Source organism: Micromys minutus, assembly GCF_963924665.1.
Source record: "Micromys minutus genome assembly, chromosome: 17".
Taxonomy (NCBI): domain Eukaryota; kingdom Metazoa; phylum Chordata; class Mammalia; order Rodentia; family Muridae; genus Micromys; species Micromys minutus.
Genome location: NC_137952.1, coordinates 50604478 through 50622363, shown reverse-complemented (window position 1 = coordinate 50622363; position 17886 = coordinate 50604478). Strand labels below are relative to the sequence as shown.

General features: G+C 45.8%; 1 protein-coding gene across 2 annotated transcripts in view; it reads right to left on the bottom strand.

The window, feature by feature from the left end:
- Positions 1 to 1182: 1182 nt before the first annotated feature.
- SLC24A3 (solute carrier family 24 member 3) overlaps positions 1183 to 17886 on the bottom strand; it is a 439524-nt gene continuing 422820 nt past the window's right edge. For both annotated transcript variants that reach the window (XM_080931187.1, XM_080931188.1), the window contains exons 16-17: positions 9316 to 9381; positions 1183 to 3083 (exon numbers count right to left, since the gene is read on the bottom strand). In XM_080931187.1, the coding sequence (XP_080787313.1) occupies positions 2937 to 3083; positions 9316 to 9381 (213 nt within the window). In that variant the 3' untranslated portion in view covers positions 1183 to 2936. The remainder of the gene's footprint in view (positions 3084 to 9315; positions 9382 to 17886) is intronic.

The window sequence follows — 17886 nt, the reverse complement described above, 5'->3', positions numbered from 1 at the left end:
TGGATTGATGGAAGGATGGATGAATTTTGATCCAAGGTCTCACTAAATTGCTCAGGTTGGCCTGGAATTTAGTAGTTTGGACTAGCTTTAATCTCTCCCCTTCCCAATTGCCACCCACACACCAGGATTACTGTGAGCTATGGCGCCATGAGTTTATCCAGGGGATTTTTGCTTTGAGACATTGGAAACTGAATTGTGATTTCTAAGGATTTTACGGACAACTCATGTTTTTACAACGTCTGTGGGTTGTAGATGTAGCTTGGTGAGCCCTGGACTTCATCAGCAGCACTGTAGGTGTGATAAATGAGATAAAGTAAAGCTGATCGATCACATGCCTTTTGTCGATGATTCGGAAAACAGTAACAGATACTTTTTAACATCAGAAGGAATAATAGAATACTCGAACGCATATCCACAGCGTATCTGTGACACACGATTATGGTAGGCAGACGTCTTAAGATGTAAATACAGAAAACAAAGCCAGGTACCTTGTATATTCCTACCAGGGGAATATACATTTTAAGTAGCTAAGTTTTTGCTATGACTTGAAAGCCATTTTTCTTCCAGTTCCTATATAAGTTTTGCCGACTTTCAGGCACAACGGCAGGTCCTTTGGATCAGAATATGGCTTGTTGTAACTATATGTTATGTTTCTTTTGAGGAACTGGCTTTGCAGGAGGTACATATTGCTTGCTTGTTTTGAAGCAGAGCCTCTTTCTGTAGCCCTTGAATTCTGATCACCCTGCCTCCGTGCTGTGAGCTAGGATTCCAGACAGCACGGCCAACTCAGAGAGGTCTCAATTTTCATGAAATTCTCGAACATCAGGATGGAGAACTTGGGACCTGTTAAACATAACAGGACTCTGGTGATCTTCTTTACACCCAGCAAAAAGAAGGGAACCTGAACACAATGTCACAAGTGTCCCACCATAGGCAGAATTCTAGACTTCTGTGACATGACACAGACCCCAAAGCCCTTCAGACTTTAGGACCATCATTTTTCAGCTCATACCATTATTTCCTGGACACACCAGTCTTGCAGCTAAGTTGGGCCAGAAGAAGTAGAGGCTACACACACCCAGCCCACAGGCCTCAGTCACTTACCTCCCGCATGCTCTCCCTGCTACAAAACAATGCCCGGCTAAGCTGAGAAAGCAACACACTGTGTTTGAGGGAGGATACAGAACAGAGAAGTTTATTTTACACCATTCGTCCAAGAAAACAATCGCCATAAACCAGTGCAAAATGTGCAACCAAATCAGTAAGCTCCGAGAGCCCAAGTTGGTGATTTCCACTCCCGGTTCTCCGGTTGATGCTGCCCCTCGGGTTGTAGCTCAGACAGAAACATTCAACCAGTCTGTAGCAAGTTATTATTATTATTTTTTAACAATTCAAACCAGGATGTGTACAAGGGACTGGGAAAAAACCATACCGAGTGGGTGATAAGTGATCAGTGCTTAAAGTAAATACTCGGGAGAGCACTGTCGGGCAAGAATCCACAGTTTCAATAAATACAAGTGTAACAAGCATGGGTGTGTCTCAACTTGGTGGAGTTATTCTGCATAATAATTCAGCATCATAGAAAATCTAGCAGGGCGGTTGAGCGGTGATTGGCGAAATGTTCATGATTACCTGTGCCCTTGAGCCAGTATGAGGTGAGCCCATTCTGTGTTTCCAATATGGCGGTTCTCTGCTTTCTCCCTCCCTGGCCATCCCTCCGGGACAGGAGGGGTGAAACTGGCTAGCTTGTTAGTGGGATCCTGTGAGGAAGGATGTCTGCTCAAGAGCCAGCTGTCGGGGTCCAGTGTACTCGATACCAAGTGGCAAATTGGGACTTCATTGACGACATCTGTGCAAAATGTGCTTCTCCTCATTTTCCAAGAAACCAGTGTCTGTAACTTCTGTCCAGAGCACAGTAATAGCCTCTGGGGTCACTCCCTGTCACCACAAATGCCAAGCAACAAGAGCACAGGTCAAGGACTCACACACTGGGGAGGTTTCTGTCGGTGACTGCCTGGTGCCTTACAGAGGGACAGTTACCCAGGGCCTCCCTGTCAAAGGCCTTAGGCAGGCGAGAACTATTGCTTGAAAAACTAGAAAGAACCTAGTGGGAGAGAAATGGTCATAGTGAGCGCGTGTGAAGCTTCTTCCTCTAACACCTTACACCCCACCCCCAGGTGAAGCCTTCAGGACGTTAGTGATGTGTCCTTGGGCAGAAAAATGTCACGTCATGCATTTATTCCTGGTGGTCTTGCTCAGTGGTTTCCCAACTAATTAATTAAATTCCCAGCATGCCTAGGATTCAGCCCCAGGAGACACTCAGTACAATCTGTGGATCATCTATTAAGCCAGAGCCCAGTGAGAGAAGACATGAGGGGGTTCCTCTGTCTCTGGAAAAAAAAAAGTAAAGAAACAGCCCCTCAAATCAAACCATTTCCCAAGCCCAGTAACCCAGGGATTACTCCCAAACAAAATAAACCCAACATGTCCTGCCATCAGCAGACCCTTCTCCTGTTTCCTCAAAGTCTCTGGTCATAAATTAGGGTATCTTCTGTGAAATAACTTAAAAAAGGAGGAGGGACTGGAGTAAGTTGTGCCTGGCTCGGGCCAGTTAGCAGCCAGTTTTGTTCTAGAATCTCAGTCACTGTTCAAAAATGGAGCTGGAAAATTCATGTGGATGCCTTCACACGGAAGAGGAGCCAGGAACGGGGTAGGCGGGTGGGAGGGGCTGGCAGGGAGGTAGGACTCAAGGGAGTTGGGGAGCAAAGGAGGTGGTAGGGAGAGCCTAGGCCACCTGGACAGGAGCGGAGGCCTGTGGACAGCTCTGGAGAGGCGGATGCCTCGGCTGTGGAGGGGCCGCATGACTCGGGTGCGGCCGGGTCTCGTATTGCACAGAAAAGAAGGACCTGGGCCTCGGCAGGTGGCCTGGCCCATCATTAGTCCCCACACATGGGCAAGTTCACAAAGGTGAACACGTTGAACTCCGTCATGATGGAGAAGCAGAGGAACACGCCATACAGGAAGAGGCACCCACAGCCCAGCTTCTTGTCCAGCTGCCACTTGTTCAGGTGAACGCCGAACACCTGTAACGTACAGAATAGGTCAGGGGGTGCCTGCAGGGTGGCATGAGGGAGGGCTGTTGGGGGATAGGCCTGAGCCTGCAACACTCCTGGAAAGTAGGAACATGAAAGTCAAAGAGAGGAAGCTAGAGCACGTAGGTGGTGGCCATCATGTTAACAAAATCGACAGGTGCAAAACCTCAGAGCAGCCTAGGTTCGTTCCTGGGTTCCAGCCCACAGTTTTCTGTGTGTGGCACTCGGGTTAGGCCTCTTTTGTCTTTCTAATCCCTGGCTAAGGACACCTTCTAAATCCCTAAGCCTCCTCTAGCCAGTTCTCTATAAATCCCTAACCCTCCTCTAGCCAGTTCTCTACCACCCATGAATCTCTTCCCAGTGCTGTGGGTGGAGGAGAGGAAGTTGTCCACAAACTGCTGCTTCCAAATAATTATTCCTCTCCTCCCCAGAAACCAAGAGTGGAGTCTCCTATTTCCCAGCTGGCTTGATTGCTGTCCACAGGCTGCCCTGGTCCCCTCCGATCTCTCTAGTTCTGTGTCTGGCTCATCCTCAGAGCCTGCCACTGTCACATGCTGTCTGCACGTGACTCCAGCACCCTCACAGAGACTTCCAACCCTCAGTCTCTGTCTCATTCTACACCAGTCACCTACTGGTGACTGAGCTCCCACTGCACCTGTTAGCCACACGTGTATGGCTATATGTACATTTAGAAGAAATAAGATACGAAATGCACCATCTCGATTATATTGGCTTCATGTTAGATGTTTAATGCTGCACATCTGGTTTTTATCCTGTAGTGCATGCACAGCTTTTTCCAGTAGCAGAAACACCCTGGTATCAACATTCCTATATTCCTTCCTTTCTGTCTTATTTCTGTGGGTACCTGTGTGGTTTGTACGTGCTTGGCCCACGGAGTGGTACTATTAGGAGAAAGGTGTGGCCTTGTTGGAGTAGGTGTGTCACTGTGGGCGTGAGCTTTAAGACCCTCAACCTAGCTGCCTGGAAGTCAGTCTTCCACTGGAGGCCTTCAGATAGAGCTGTTGAGCTCTCAGCTCTACCTGCACCATGCCTGCCTGGATGCTGCCATGTTCCCACCTTGGCGATAGTGGACTGAACCTCTGAACCTGCAAGCCAGCCCCAATTATAAGAGTTGTCCTTATAAGAGTTGTCATGGTTGTGATGTTTGTTCATAGCAGTACTTAACTGAGACAGTACCCAACTTCCACAACTTTGGAATCTGATATGGATGCCTCCTCAGAGGCTCTGCCAGAGTCATACTGATACAGAGGAGGATGCTTGCAGCTAACCATTGAACCGAACACAGGGACCCCAATGAAGGAGCTGAAAGGGTCTGCAACCCCATGGGAAGAACAAAATTATCAACTAACCAAACCCACCACAGCTCCCAGGGACTGAAACACCAACCAATGAGTTCACATGGAGAGACCCATGGCTCTAGGTACATATGCAGCAGAGATATCATTGTCTAGAATCAATGAGAGGGGAGAAAGTTGATCCAGCAAAGGGTCATTTCCCAGTGTAGGTGAATGCTGAGGCAGGAAAGGGAGGTTGGGAGAAGGAGCATCTTTATGAAGGCAATGGGGGGGGGGGTGAGGGGAGAGGGGACTGGTGGAAAGGAGATAACACCTAAATTATAAATTCAGAGAATATCCAATAAGAAAATAATTTTTAAAAAGTTGTCTTGGTTGAGGTGTCTGTTCACAGCAGTATGAAACTGAGACAGTACTCAACTTTCACAACTTTGCATACCTCTAGGACCTAAAATGTTTGGGCACAGTCAGTGTAGTGGTTTGAATAAAAATGGCAGCCAAAGGCTTATGTATTTTGAATGCTTGGTCTCCAGTTAGTGGAACTCTTTAGGAAGGATTAGAGGTGTGGTCTTGCTGGAGGAATATGTTACCACGGCTTTGAGGTTTCAAAAGTCTAGTCCCAGTGACTGACTCTCTCTCTACTTCATGTTTATTTCTCAGATGAAAGCTCTGAGCTACTACTCCAGCACCATGCCTGCCTGCCTGCCTGCCTCCATGATCCCCGTCATAATGGTCATGTACTCTAACCTTCTGAAACAGTGAGCCCCAATTGAGTGCTTTCTCTTTATAAGTTGTAGGGTTATGTTAAGGTGATATATGATTGGACAGTGTAGAGGTAGGTGGGAAAAAGGCTAGAAAAACAGAAGAGGAGGAGAGGAGGAGGGATTCTGGGAGGAACAAAGATGGAAGCAGATGTGTACGTTTCTCTAGGTGCATATCTTCATGAATAAGGTTGATATGAATGTTTTATAAGGGATGGACTTATACAGGATCATTTGACTTATCTAGGTTGGCAAATTGTATGATACCTATTGAATCAGAGTATTTTGGTGTGTTCTTTGATGTGACTACATAAATGAGTTCAAAGTGTGTAGTGGCAGTATGCATAAAGCCCACCAGCTTTTATTTTTCTTTTCTTTTGGGATGTGTGTATCCAGGGCTTGACAACAACACACCAAGGAAAAGTGTTGTTAAAAGATAAAATATTTTTAATATTTACTTCAAGAATAAGTTGCTTTGATCCTGGTGCTTAATCTTAGGAACAGAAAAGTGACTAAGACAACCAGAGCCCTGTGGGCTTTGCCCATCTTGTCTCTCTCCTCCTTCTGGACACTCTTTCATTCCATCTGTTAAAGCTTTGGGGAAAGTCCCTGGTTTTTCTTCATTTGGCATCCTTGCTTGCTTGGCTAATCCAGGATCCTTCAGTTCAAGTCACATGTCCATTCACTGAGGCTGGATACACACAGCTCGACACCCAGCTGGTGACTCGACACAATGTGGCCTGGCCACAACTGACCTTAGGTTGGTGGTTGATACTTGCAAACGATCGCTCTGGCCTCCCTGGGTATCTCCCCTCAGTCCTGTGACAATCCTGTCTCTACCTTCATGCACTCCCACGGCATAGGCTTTCTTCACCGTGTATCTGCGGAGCTTCTTTCCTGTTAGGACACCGCCTTCCCAACTCACAGTCAACTTCACATGTACCCTGGATCCCACCTCTCATAGTGCTTAAAGCTGTCCCTCGGCAGCTTTCTTCTCTCTCACCGATTGCCATGTTGACTTCTCTACCCCTGGATTGTCTCAGCTGGTTGACGGGGTGCAATCATTGTACCTTGTACTATAAGATCAATGCTTTCCCTAATTTTTCATTTCTCAGCATGCTAAACCAGTCATCTTGTAGACAGTTTGAGAGAGTATGAATACTGTGTGTCTACCTCTCACTCCATTCTTCTTTCCTTGTTTCTCTTCCCTCGTCCCACCGCAAACCACTCTCACCAATCACCAACGGGACAAGCACTATATCCAACTTTAATGGCCGGTATTTGGGATGTGACTTGCTCAGAACCTCTGATCACTCTTTTTATATTGAGCCCTCATGTCCGCTTGGCTCCTGAGAGGCCACACGTAGTGTTTTCTTTCCCATCCAGTGACTGTGTTTTCTCTGCTTCTTAACTTTCTTTCCAGGTAGGGTCACATTAGGTAGCTTAGGCTGGCCTTAAACACTTGCTCCTTCTGCCTCAGTTTCCTAAAAGCCTTATGTGTGACCCCCTCTGGTTCCTTCTCTGTTTCTTTAGGTATTTTATACTCACCATTTTGATCTGCAAGGGTCTGAGCCATCCATGCCTCCAACCACAGGTCTCTTGTGTTTTCTGACTATGCTCACAAACAGCAGAGCTTCTAACTATATCTACACCAAAACCACCCTATCTAAGATAATTCTGCCAGATTTAGATTTTTATCCCCACTACCTCTCTCACTCTTTTTTCTTGGAGGTCTAAGAGACATTTTAAACACAAGCTGTTTGAAATTTTGTATTCTTTCCAAACCTTCTTTTCTCTTATCAAGTCCATTTTTATAACTGGACAAGTATTCAGTAAAGCCTCCGACAGGCTTACATAACTATGGAATATCCTAAGGACACAGAGAAGGCCTACACACATGTATTGTATTTCCATCGGGCTGAATCTACAGTTTATGAGGCATCAGTATCCCTGGGTTATTTAACGTCTCTAGGCACTATCCTTCCTCTATATAATAGGTTTGTAATAGTGACACCAGGGGGAGCTCCCTATGGGAAAACATGCAAAAGACTGAACACAGTGTATAGCTATTAAAAGCATCATAACTTGGTTAGATCTAGTAGTGTGGGCCTATAATCCCAGCTACTCTGGAGGCCAAGAGGACCACAAGTCCCATCTGTACAACTTACTATGCCCCCACTTTGAAATGTTAAGTAAAAACAGAGCAGGATATACAGTTGAGTGACAGCTCTTGCCTACCACATGCAAATGCTCTGGCCCCAGTGCACAGGAAAAGAATAAAGTATAACTCCAAGCCATCCCACAGATGAGGAACTTTGTAACTGTGAAAGGCTCAATTCTGTAAATGCACACTTGTGTGTAAGGTGGTATTTGATTATGTAAAATCTTGACATTCGACCCATATTCTAAATTACTGTTCTTCTTGCCTGTCCATATGGACCCACATTCTTTGGCATATTATGTTAAAAATATACCAGGTGAGGTGCAATGGTTTGGAGCACAGAGGGAAGAAAATACATTGTGTTTTTACCTACTAAGGTAAAAATTTAACAGCCCATTTGTATGGTAATGAATACTTCAGGTAGAAATTTACTGCTGCCAAACAGAAAGTGTAGGCGAGAATATTAAATTATACAAATGGCTGTACTGACCACGATGGTGAGTGAGTAGCATCAGAAATGCCTTGCAAAAAAACATATTCTTAGTTTCTGAATATTGATCAAAGGCAAAGAATTAAGGGGGTGTTTTACAATCTAGAAGGATCAATAACACGGAATCTAGTTTAGTACAAAAGAGGGAATATCTTCTTTCTCTCTCTGTCTTTCTTTCTCTGCCTGTCTCTCTCCCTGTGTGTGTGTGTGTGTGTGTGTGTGTGTGTGGTGTGTGTGTGTGGTGTATATGTGTGGTGTATGTGTGTGGTGTATGTGTGTGTGTGTGTGTGTGTGTGTGGTGTGTGGTGTATATGTGTGGTGTATGTGTGTGGTGTATGTGTGTGTGTGTGTGTGGTGTATGTGTGTGGTGTATGTGTGTGTGTGTGTGGTGTATGTGTGTGTGTGTGTGTGTGTGTGTGTGGTGTGTGGTGTATATGTGTGGTGTATGTGTGTGGTGTATGTGTGTGTGTGTGTGTGTGGTGTATGTGTGTGTGTGTATGTGTGTGTGTGTGTGGGTGTGTGTGTGTGTGTGGTATGTGTGGTGTATATGTGTGGTGTATGTGTGTGGTGTATGTGTGTGTGTGTGTGTGTGGTGTATGTGTGTGGTGTATGTGTGTGTGTGTGTGTGTGGTATGTGTGGTGTATATGTGTGGTGTATGTGTGTGGTGTATGTGTGTGTGTGTGTGTGTGTGTGTGTGTGGTGTATGTGTGTGTGTGTGTGGTGTATGTGTGTGTGTGTGTGTGTGTGTGGTGTGTGGTGTATGTGTGTGGTGTATGTGTGTGTGTGTGTGTGTGTGTGTGTGGTGTATGTGTGTGGTGTATGTGTGTGTGTGTGTGTGTGTGTGTGTGTGTGTGTGTGTGTGTATATTCATGCTCATATGTGTAGTGCATTTGCAGGTCTGTGCATGGAGCAGGAGGCTGGTGCTGGGAGGTCTTCCTTGATTACTTCTCCCCCTCATTTTTTGAGACAAGGTCTCTCACTGAACCTAGAGCTCACCGTCCTGACCAAGCTGACTGACGATGGAGGTTTTTGGATCTGCCTGTCTTTGTCTCATAGTGCAGGTTACCGGCATGCATTGCAATGTCTGGCTTTCATGTAAATTTGGAAGGATCTGAACTTGGGTTCATATCCCTACACCAAGCACTTGACCCACTGAGAGTCTTGGCTTTTTATTGTTCAATGAAAGACCCAACCCAGGGTGTTCTAGAAATGTGCCCTGCCACTGAGCTATCCTTGTAGCACTCCAGAATATTTTAGTTTTGACACAAAACAGGATCATGTTTCTAAGAGGCTAACTTGTTTTAGGAATGGAGGAGGAACTCCAGCTGGTTACTACAGTTTTTTGTTTGTTTGCTTGTTTTAGAAGAAACAGCCAGGGGATGGTCCATCTGGATGTCTACCCCATTTAATGGAAGACACACCCATCTGCTCTCCAAAGTAAGCAAGGGGAGGGGTTGAACATGAACACCTCGGAGTGGGAAGAAGCTACGAACTTACCGTGACAAAGACAGAGGCCAGGAGCAAGCCCACGGAGTAGATGAGTCCTCTGCTGTTCAGCCGGATCTGTGAGGAAGGAAGAACAATATTGGGCTTTCTGCGTCAGGCACCTGCTGAGTACAGGGTATTCAAGCAAGCCTGAGGAACAGTGATTCCAAATTTCTCCTCTAGAACGGAAACAGACAATGGCAGGGCAGCTGTCCCCTGTTCTGGGGTCACGTGCTCCCCCCTCCACACACACAGTCTTCTCTGCCAGCTCCCAGCCAAATCCCATCCCCACTGCAAACACTCAGACTCTCCATCACCTTGTGACTCTTGTCAACCACACTGTCCTGCTGACTTCTGGTGACATCCAGTTTTCTATTATGTTTTTGGGAATGTTTTAGGATGAATTATGTCACCCTAAAAGTGATGGGAAATATGGATAACGTTTATTTTTTTTTTCACGTAGTTTGAGAAAGATGCTACATGAATCACAACTGGGTTGGGAGTTCAACAGAACATGACTGTCAGTGGATGAGCCGCCACTTGAAAGGGAATGCTCCTTCCTCTCCTCAGCGCTTGGCATGTTCCACTTGACAGGTGTGAAGCCAAAGCCAACCAAGATGCCACCAAGTGTAGAAATGTCAGTGGCAAACCTTGCTATGAAATCATCTCATCCCTCAATGTTTCAGTTAGGATTTCCATCGCTGTGAAGAGGCACCATGACCATGGCAACTCTTAGGAAGGAAAACAGCAGACATGGTGCTGGAGAAGAAGCTGAGAGTTCTATATAAAAAAAATATAAATGGTATATTTATGTAAAAAAATTTTTATTTATGACATGAAAAAAGAGTTGGGGTGATCTGATAAGGGGACGAGGATAGCAAGAGTGTGGAGGTGAGGAAGAAGAGGGGTCAGTTACGGAAGCACACGCATACTATATGCATGCCTGAGGGAAATGTTCTTATGAAATTCACTACCACGTGAAGTCAATGCATATTCATATATGTAAATATAAAACTATGCCTGCCTGCCTGTCTGTCTATCTGTCTGTCTGTCTGTTTATCTGTCTCACTTCCATCACCCAGGTAACTCAGGTAGCTCTCTTTGCAGGCAGCAGAACTAATCTCCGGGGGGCCTGTATGCCAGACAAAAGGATCAAACTCTTGTCATTCTTTCATTAGCTTTGCAAAAGCCTTTGGGCTCCAACTGTGTACAGAGCTGAGTTCGGTCACTCCTTTGCCTCACAAGAAACAAGCCACAGCAAGTTCAAATTCAGAGTGTTCATGGCAAGGAGGATCCGATCGAGTGAGGCCTGCTTTGGCTGTTCCGTTCTGAAGTGAAGGGCTATTCTCATTTCTTGTCTTCAGAAACACCCAGCTTCCTTTTCCAATCCCTTTTTTTTTTTTTTTTTTTTTTTTTTTTTTTTTTTTTTTGGCAAGTTGTGAGAGAGGAAACAGAAGTCTGGCTGCTTCCAAAGTCAGCAGGCACGCAGCCCACACAGCACACGCACACAGATGCACACACAGACTCATTCACCCCCAGTCCCATGCATTTATGTTTCATATAAAACAGTTCCTGGCATTCAGGGATCTAAGAACCCAAGTCAAAAAAGATTCCATTTTCCCCATACAGGGGCTAGGACATCTTTCCTGATGGTCTGAAGTTAGTGTTACCTAACCTGAGAATTCTCTTGGGGGGGAAAAGGCTTCGTTTGTTGTTAATTAGTATTGGGAGCCCACGTGGCGTATTGTCACCCCACTTCTAACTTCTTCCTTGTTTTCTGGGACAAACACTCACTATGTAGCTCAGGCTGGACTTGTAGTTTTACATTCCTGCCTCAACCTCCCCAGGGCACTGGGTTTCCTCAATAGGCAGTTCTAACACTTGTTTGGCTGCAGTTTTCAGGAGGATGTTACTAACCCTGGCTTTATGCTGAATGTTACCACTGGGTGAGAGTGTCTTTAACTGAAGAATTTGCTGGGGTAGAACAGCATATGAGCCCCAGAAAAGAAAAGTTGACACCAGCTTGCATTCTTACCTGCTCTTGTTTCTAAAGGGTACCCACAAACAGTGTATATACTCTAGGGACCTCTCCACGGGGTAAGTGGGGATTTTTATTCCTATTTGAAGATGAGACAACTTAGCAGCTCACGTACCCAATGAAAGGTCAAGTCTGTTCTTGGACTTGGGCCTTAGACTCCAGACTTCCCTCCACCTGTCAGGCAGACAGAAAAGCCAGGGTCTTCCTCTCACCTATGAGTCCTTAAAAGTTGATACTTGGCTTTCCTTGTCATTCAGTTTTCCAGGGCCTGAGTCAATGAATCTAAGAAGCCACAACAACAGTCGGCACTGGCATTTTCCATTGCTACAATAAAACATTTGAACCGAGTCTGTTTTTATAAAGAGTAGATGTTTGCCTTACTGTTCTAGAGGCTGGAAAGTCTAGAAGCATGGCATCAGAGGTTGTTTGGCATCTAACAAAGGGGTATCTTTGCTGTATTATAGTGTGTGTGTGTGTTTGTGTGTGTGTGTGTGTCTGTGTGTGTGTGTGTCTGTGTGTGTGTATGTGTGTGTGTCTGTGTGTGTCTGTGTGTGTGTGTGTCTGTGTCTGTGTGTGTGTGTGTGTGTCTGTGTGTGTGTGTGTCTCTGTGTGTGTGTGTGTGTGTGTGTAATTGTACCTGTCTCTGTGTGATGATCATCAGATGATGGGATAGAGCAGCCATTTCAACAAGGACTGTTCCATTTTCCTTTCTTTAACATTTTTCATGTATGTTTTTGTGTGTAGGGGTATGTTGCCTATAGGTTTGTCTATGTACCATGTGCAAGCAGTGCCCACTGACCACAGAGTAGGGTGTCAGATCTCCTGGGATTGGAGTTACAGAAGGTTATAAGACACCATGTGGGTGCTGGGAACCAAACAAGGGTCCGCTTGAAGAGCAGCCAATGTTCTTACCTATGGAATCGCTTCTCCAGTCCCTCTCTGTTTCTTTTGAAGCTACAAAACCATTGACTTCTTGACCTTATCTAGCCCTGTTGAAAGGTCCCACCCCAAACACCATTACCGTGTGACTTCTAGGATTACATTTCTAATGATAAGCATTTGGGGAACAAATTCAAACCTCTGCACTGTTCACACGCCCCATTCCTGACCTCTAAGTGGCTACCAGCTACCTCTGAAACCCCGTGGCTCCCAAGACAGGTATAACTTCAGCTTGCCTGCCCCTCAGATGGGTCATTCGAGACAGGACTGTCCAGTTTCCTGGAGCTTTCTTGTTGTATATCACTGCTGAAATTTTTTTCTCCTGGAGGGTACCCAGGAAGAAAGTAGTACTTAGAAGTTTGGGAGAGCTGAAACTTAGAAGGATCATAAGGCTCATTTCTCCAGCATTGTATAACCATAAGGCCTGCTGGGGAGAAGAGACTCTTCGGCCTGTTCAGCTGCATGCATGTTTGGAGGCCTGCAGGGCTATGGCTTTTGTGGCCTGTCACTGGGCTGTCAGTGACCCTGCTGTTCTTGAGTCATCCATGCCTTTGTAAGCAGCCCCAGAGACTCAGTGGCACAACAGGTTGGACCCTGGTGCAATTAATTGTTCCTTTAATCTGCTCTATCCAGTGTGAATAGAGAGTCTCTCCAAGAAAGTCTCACACAATGTCCCTCTGTAGGGATGTGGCTATAGTTGTCTGCATGGTAACGGGCTTGTTAATACAGCTGCTGCTGGCTGCCTCCTCATCCTGTCTCACTTTCCCACTCCCACAGTGGCATTTCCTGGCCTTCCTGAGGCAGCTCATCTGAATCTTGCCTCAGGATTGCATCATCTCTGGGTCACTTAGACTAATGAAAAGTGAGACCCAACAGCTTTCCATATCAGCCTTTCTACAGTAGAATCTTTAACCATCTTTTCTTCTCCCAAACATCACTGATGTTTTCTAACTTGACGCTGGAATCCAAGAACCAAATGTATAGGGATGGGTGATGCTCCTATAGCTCCCAGGGCCTGTGTTACAACAGATGTGATTCCTGCCATCCATTTAAATGCCACATGTCTCTAAGATGTCTGTCTAGGTCATGTGAAAATGCAGACCGTCTCCACCAGTGCCTATCTATCTTTCTTATTTTGCTGAATTCTGTCATGGGAATGCACCTACCTCAGCCAACAGGACATTTCTGCAAACAGTGGATACTCAAGCTCATAAGAGCTGTGACTGTGGGGGTTGGGTGAGGGGTTTTTAAGACTGGAATTGGTCCTAGCAAACAGAGTCGGGTTCCAGATATTGGAGGTTAGATCAGGAATACTTGCTGAGAACGGCAGGCAATAGTGACGGGGGAGACATCAAAAACTGACTGGATTATTGATCCATCCGATAGAAGCCCTCTGATGGGAGGGAGAGATAGCTCCTGCCCTCTGCTGGAGAGCAAAGAGAAGACACATCAGGGCTGTCAGCCCTGGACTCTTCTAGAAGACTTTTGCAGAAGGTGGTGGTGGGATGGCCTTGGGGACTTGGGGACTTGGGGCCCTGGGGACTTGGAAAAGGCCTGAGGCCTTCTTTTGGCTATGCTGACTCACGTTTTTTTCGGTTGACCAGTGCCTTAGCCAGTAGGATGTGAGTAGGTCTGACTTGATAGAGCGTATTTCTGAAATACAATTGCAGAGCTCAGCACAACTTCTTGTCTTGACTTCAGAATTCTCTGAAGCTTGGAGCCAGGGCCTGATCATCCAAATATGTGTCAACACACCAGCGCACGAGTGAGGATTTAAGCTGACTTTCAGGGCCTTTGTGACACAGCATCGTAACACTTTGTCTCTGGTGCAAAATGTCTACCAGGTTCCAGTTCCTTCTCTGTGTACTCACCGTAATCTCATTTCTTTCTTTTAGACGGAGTCTCACTGTGTAGCCCTGGGTGACCTGGAACTCACAATGTAGACCAAGCTGGTCTTGAACTCACAGAAGTCTGCCTGCTTCTCCTTCCCGAATGCTGGAACTAAAGGCAGGCGCCACCATGTTCTGCTTTTAATCAACCTTTCTGAACAGCAGCATGGTCACATCCTTACCTCTCAAATACCCATGATTCTTTCTGTTGCTGTGGTTTCCAGGTTCTTTGCCACATGGCTGCTCTGTCTTTACCCAGCCATAGGAGCCTCCCGGGGTGGTATGGGGTCCATCAATGTGTCAAGACTTCTTACATCTTGGTCTCTTATAAGCTGTTTTGTTTTCCTCTGCTCGGGGAAGTCTCCTCAATATGCTTGCTCAGAAAATCCCAGACTCAGAAGAAATGTGACTTTCTTACAGGTGATCTCTAGCCCCGCCTCACACCACTGTACATCCTGCACAATTGCACCACATACTTTGTTTTTATTTGTTTGGATTTACTTGGCTTTTCCTGTAGGCTGCCATTTCAGAAGCACAGCAATGTCTGGCTTGCTTACAATCTTGGTGCATAGTAGGTGTTCAATTAATGCCTGCTGCAAGAAAGAATGATCTAACTATAAGGTCTTTTTATTTCTGTGCATCCTGCAATAAGCTCAACTCTTGCACAGAGAAAAGGAGAGACCCTCTTCCTTCTCTCATGGCTTCTGATGCTGTATTCTACGTTTCTAAACCCCTAGCTTGGGAACGTGAGTTCTGCCCTGATTTCCTGAATTCTGACTGCAGATTCCCTTGATTCTGTTAAATTTCATGCATGGCTGTTCATCACTATAATGGTACAAGAAGCACTTACCACTCAAACCTTGATGCTCAGGTTATTGATTCAGGACACCTGGGTAACTAGGCGGCTTCTGAACAAGCCATAGAGTGTGAGAAATGTCAAAATCTGTGAAAGTGCATTTTCCCCTCACTGTCAAATGTGTGCATCTGATGTCAGGCATGGAGCAGATGCCTGGAAGGTAATTATCCCATAATTATGACGTGGAAATCCCATCTGGACAAGATGGAAAAACTGCTTCAGAATTGTTGGTAGGTCTCTCCAAAGGTTGGGAGAGGCCATTAAACCCACACAGGCTGCTCAATTCTGATGTCAGAGATGTGGAAAGATGTCTTGGAGGTTACTGTCATAATAAACGAAACAAGGCCCTTGAGAGCTTTCTGAAATGAAGCCTCTCTCTTGGGAACAACTCTGGGTGGAGGTGAGGGCCGACCACATGCTTGTAACCAGTGAGTCCTGAGTTTGCCTTTCCGTGGATCTGTGCTATATTCCGAGACTCCTGCATCTCAGCACAAAGCTGTACAGTGATGCCCAGGGACAGATGGACTTGGGGTACCGAACACTCAAGGAATCCCATGAAAGCTAGGAAAACACTCTGATAGAAGACGGGATCTTCGTCATGAGAGGACCTAGGTGGTTCTCAACCTCCCTAGTGCTACGATCTTTTAATACAGTTCCTCAGGTTGTGGGAACCCCCACCCATTTGGCTACTTCATAACTGAAATTTTGCCAATGTTATAAATTGTAAGGTAAATACTTTTGGAGATGCAGGCTGAAAACCACTGTGCTACAGACCTATCCTGGGGAGACTGTGGGGACTGTAGCCCCAGTGGAACACTGAGAGGTTAATCTAGAGTCAGGAGTGTTCTCTCTTCTAGTTCCTTCTCTCCTTACATGACATACATGAAGCCACCTTATGTTTAATTCTGCTCTGTCTTCAGCAAAGATTCAAGCTGAGGGATGACTCTAGCTTAGACTTCCATGGCTGTCACCACATCCCTCTGATCATCACCATGGTGCTATGCACATTTGCAGGAATCCCTTTCTGGATGTGTGACTTAACTATCCTGATCTTGGCTCTCAGTTCTGCAGAATGGGACCAGGACTGCATTACCCTTAGTGTGACACCTAGACCCTCTACCCAGCTTAGATCATGGTGTAGCACCCACCTCCCTCCTCCCATACTCCCACAGCCTGGACTTCCTTCTCTTCTCCAACATGAGCTCCTGTGGTGCCTTTGCATCAGTAGCCCCTCTTTCAGTATGGCCTCTCCTTCTCTAGATACCCAACACTGCTACAGCCAGATGCTGAGGAACATAGGAGGATACCTGATTCAGGCCTGGGAGAGCGTCCCTGAGTGACATCTAAGCTGACGCCTGCAGGGCTACCCAGAAAAGAATAGAAGCCTCTGGGTGGGGGTATCCCTGCTCTTCTCTTGTGGACCCCAGGCTTCTAGGCAACAAATACAAAGACCTGGCTAAGTAGGGCCAAGTGCTGTACCATTATTTTGGTCGATTATCACTACACAGAGCACCTATGCAAGCACATTCTCCGTGTTCTCTACCTAATGAAAGCCCACCCTATGTAACATGGTTGTTCCGTTGTGGTGAAAGTTGTTTCATTTGAGACAGCCTAAACTGGAATCCTGTCCTAGAGCACTGGAGATGCAGTAACTCTTCCTTAGAACTCAGGATCACTTCCTTGAACACAAATGATTTTTACCACAGCCAGAACGTGGCAGTACCCTCCGGTTTTCCCAAAGCACATGAACAGGAGCTTTCCAAATAGAAGTCATTTGAGAGGCCCTTGGATGCTGGTATCTGAGATTAAATGAAGGGTTTCCTCGCAGTGGCCGCTGAGGCAGCTGCTTTTGGATACAATGTTAGTCATGTACCTTCTAAACTCTGTCCTGTGTGCCTGGGGCTGTTCAGAGATCCCTGGCAGGGCTGTGGTTTCTCCTCTACATAAGGAGGGAAGAGATCTTCACCCGACACCAGCAATTGTTGTACAGGTAAACATAATGGCCAAAGAAAACCAATTATGTCATGTTTAGATGGAAAACCCGAGTCTGGGTCACAAGTTTTGTTTTTATGATACCACTCTGTAAGTGGGTGTTGAGTATGGAAAGAAGTGTGGCTTCACAGATGTGAGAATGTCTCACTGTTCACACTGTTGAGGGAATGTCAGGAGAGGGGAGGGTGATGAGACTCTGTGGTAGAGGGCTTGTCTGACCGAGCTGCAGTACTTCTGGATAAACAAGAGGCTTTGTTTGTTGTTTATGCTTTTTTAAGATTTATTTACTAATTTTATATATGTGAGTACACTGTTGCTCTCTCCAGACACACCAGAAAAGGGCATCAGAATACATTACAGATGGTTGTAAGCCACTATGTGGTTGCTGGGATTTGAACTCAGGACCTCGGGAAGAGCAGAGTCCTGCATTCAGTGCTCTTAACTGCTGAGCCATCTCTCCAGCCAAACTCAAATCAGCTTTAAAGATTTTATCTTCTATGACCATACCCTGTTATCCTAGAACCAAACCAAACCAAATTAAACCAAACCAAAACAAAATAAAATTTTGGCTCCCCCCCACCTTACTGGATATTTGTTTATTTCTTTTGATACTTTGTTTGTTTTGTTCTGAGGTGGGTATCTGGGAGAAAACAGGAACGAGGTGGGGGAGATAAAAACCTGATCAAAATATATCATATAAAAACAACTTAAAAAATTAAAAAATAAGCCTAAACAGCCCCCTTCCCTACATAGAGAGTGCTATGGCTTGAATTCAGGTAGTGTCCCCGAAAGTCACATGTCAATGGGATGGTTCCGATGGGACAGTGCGGACCCTTGAGGACTGTGCCCACCGACTGTCCTTAGGTCAC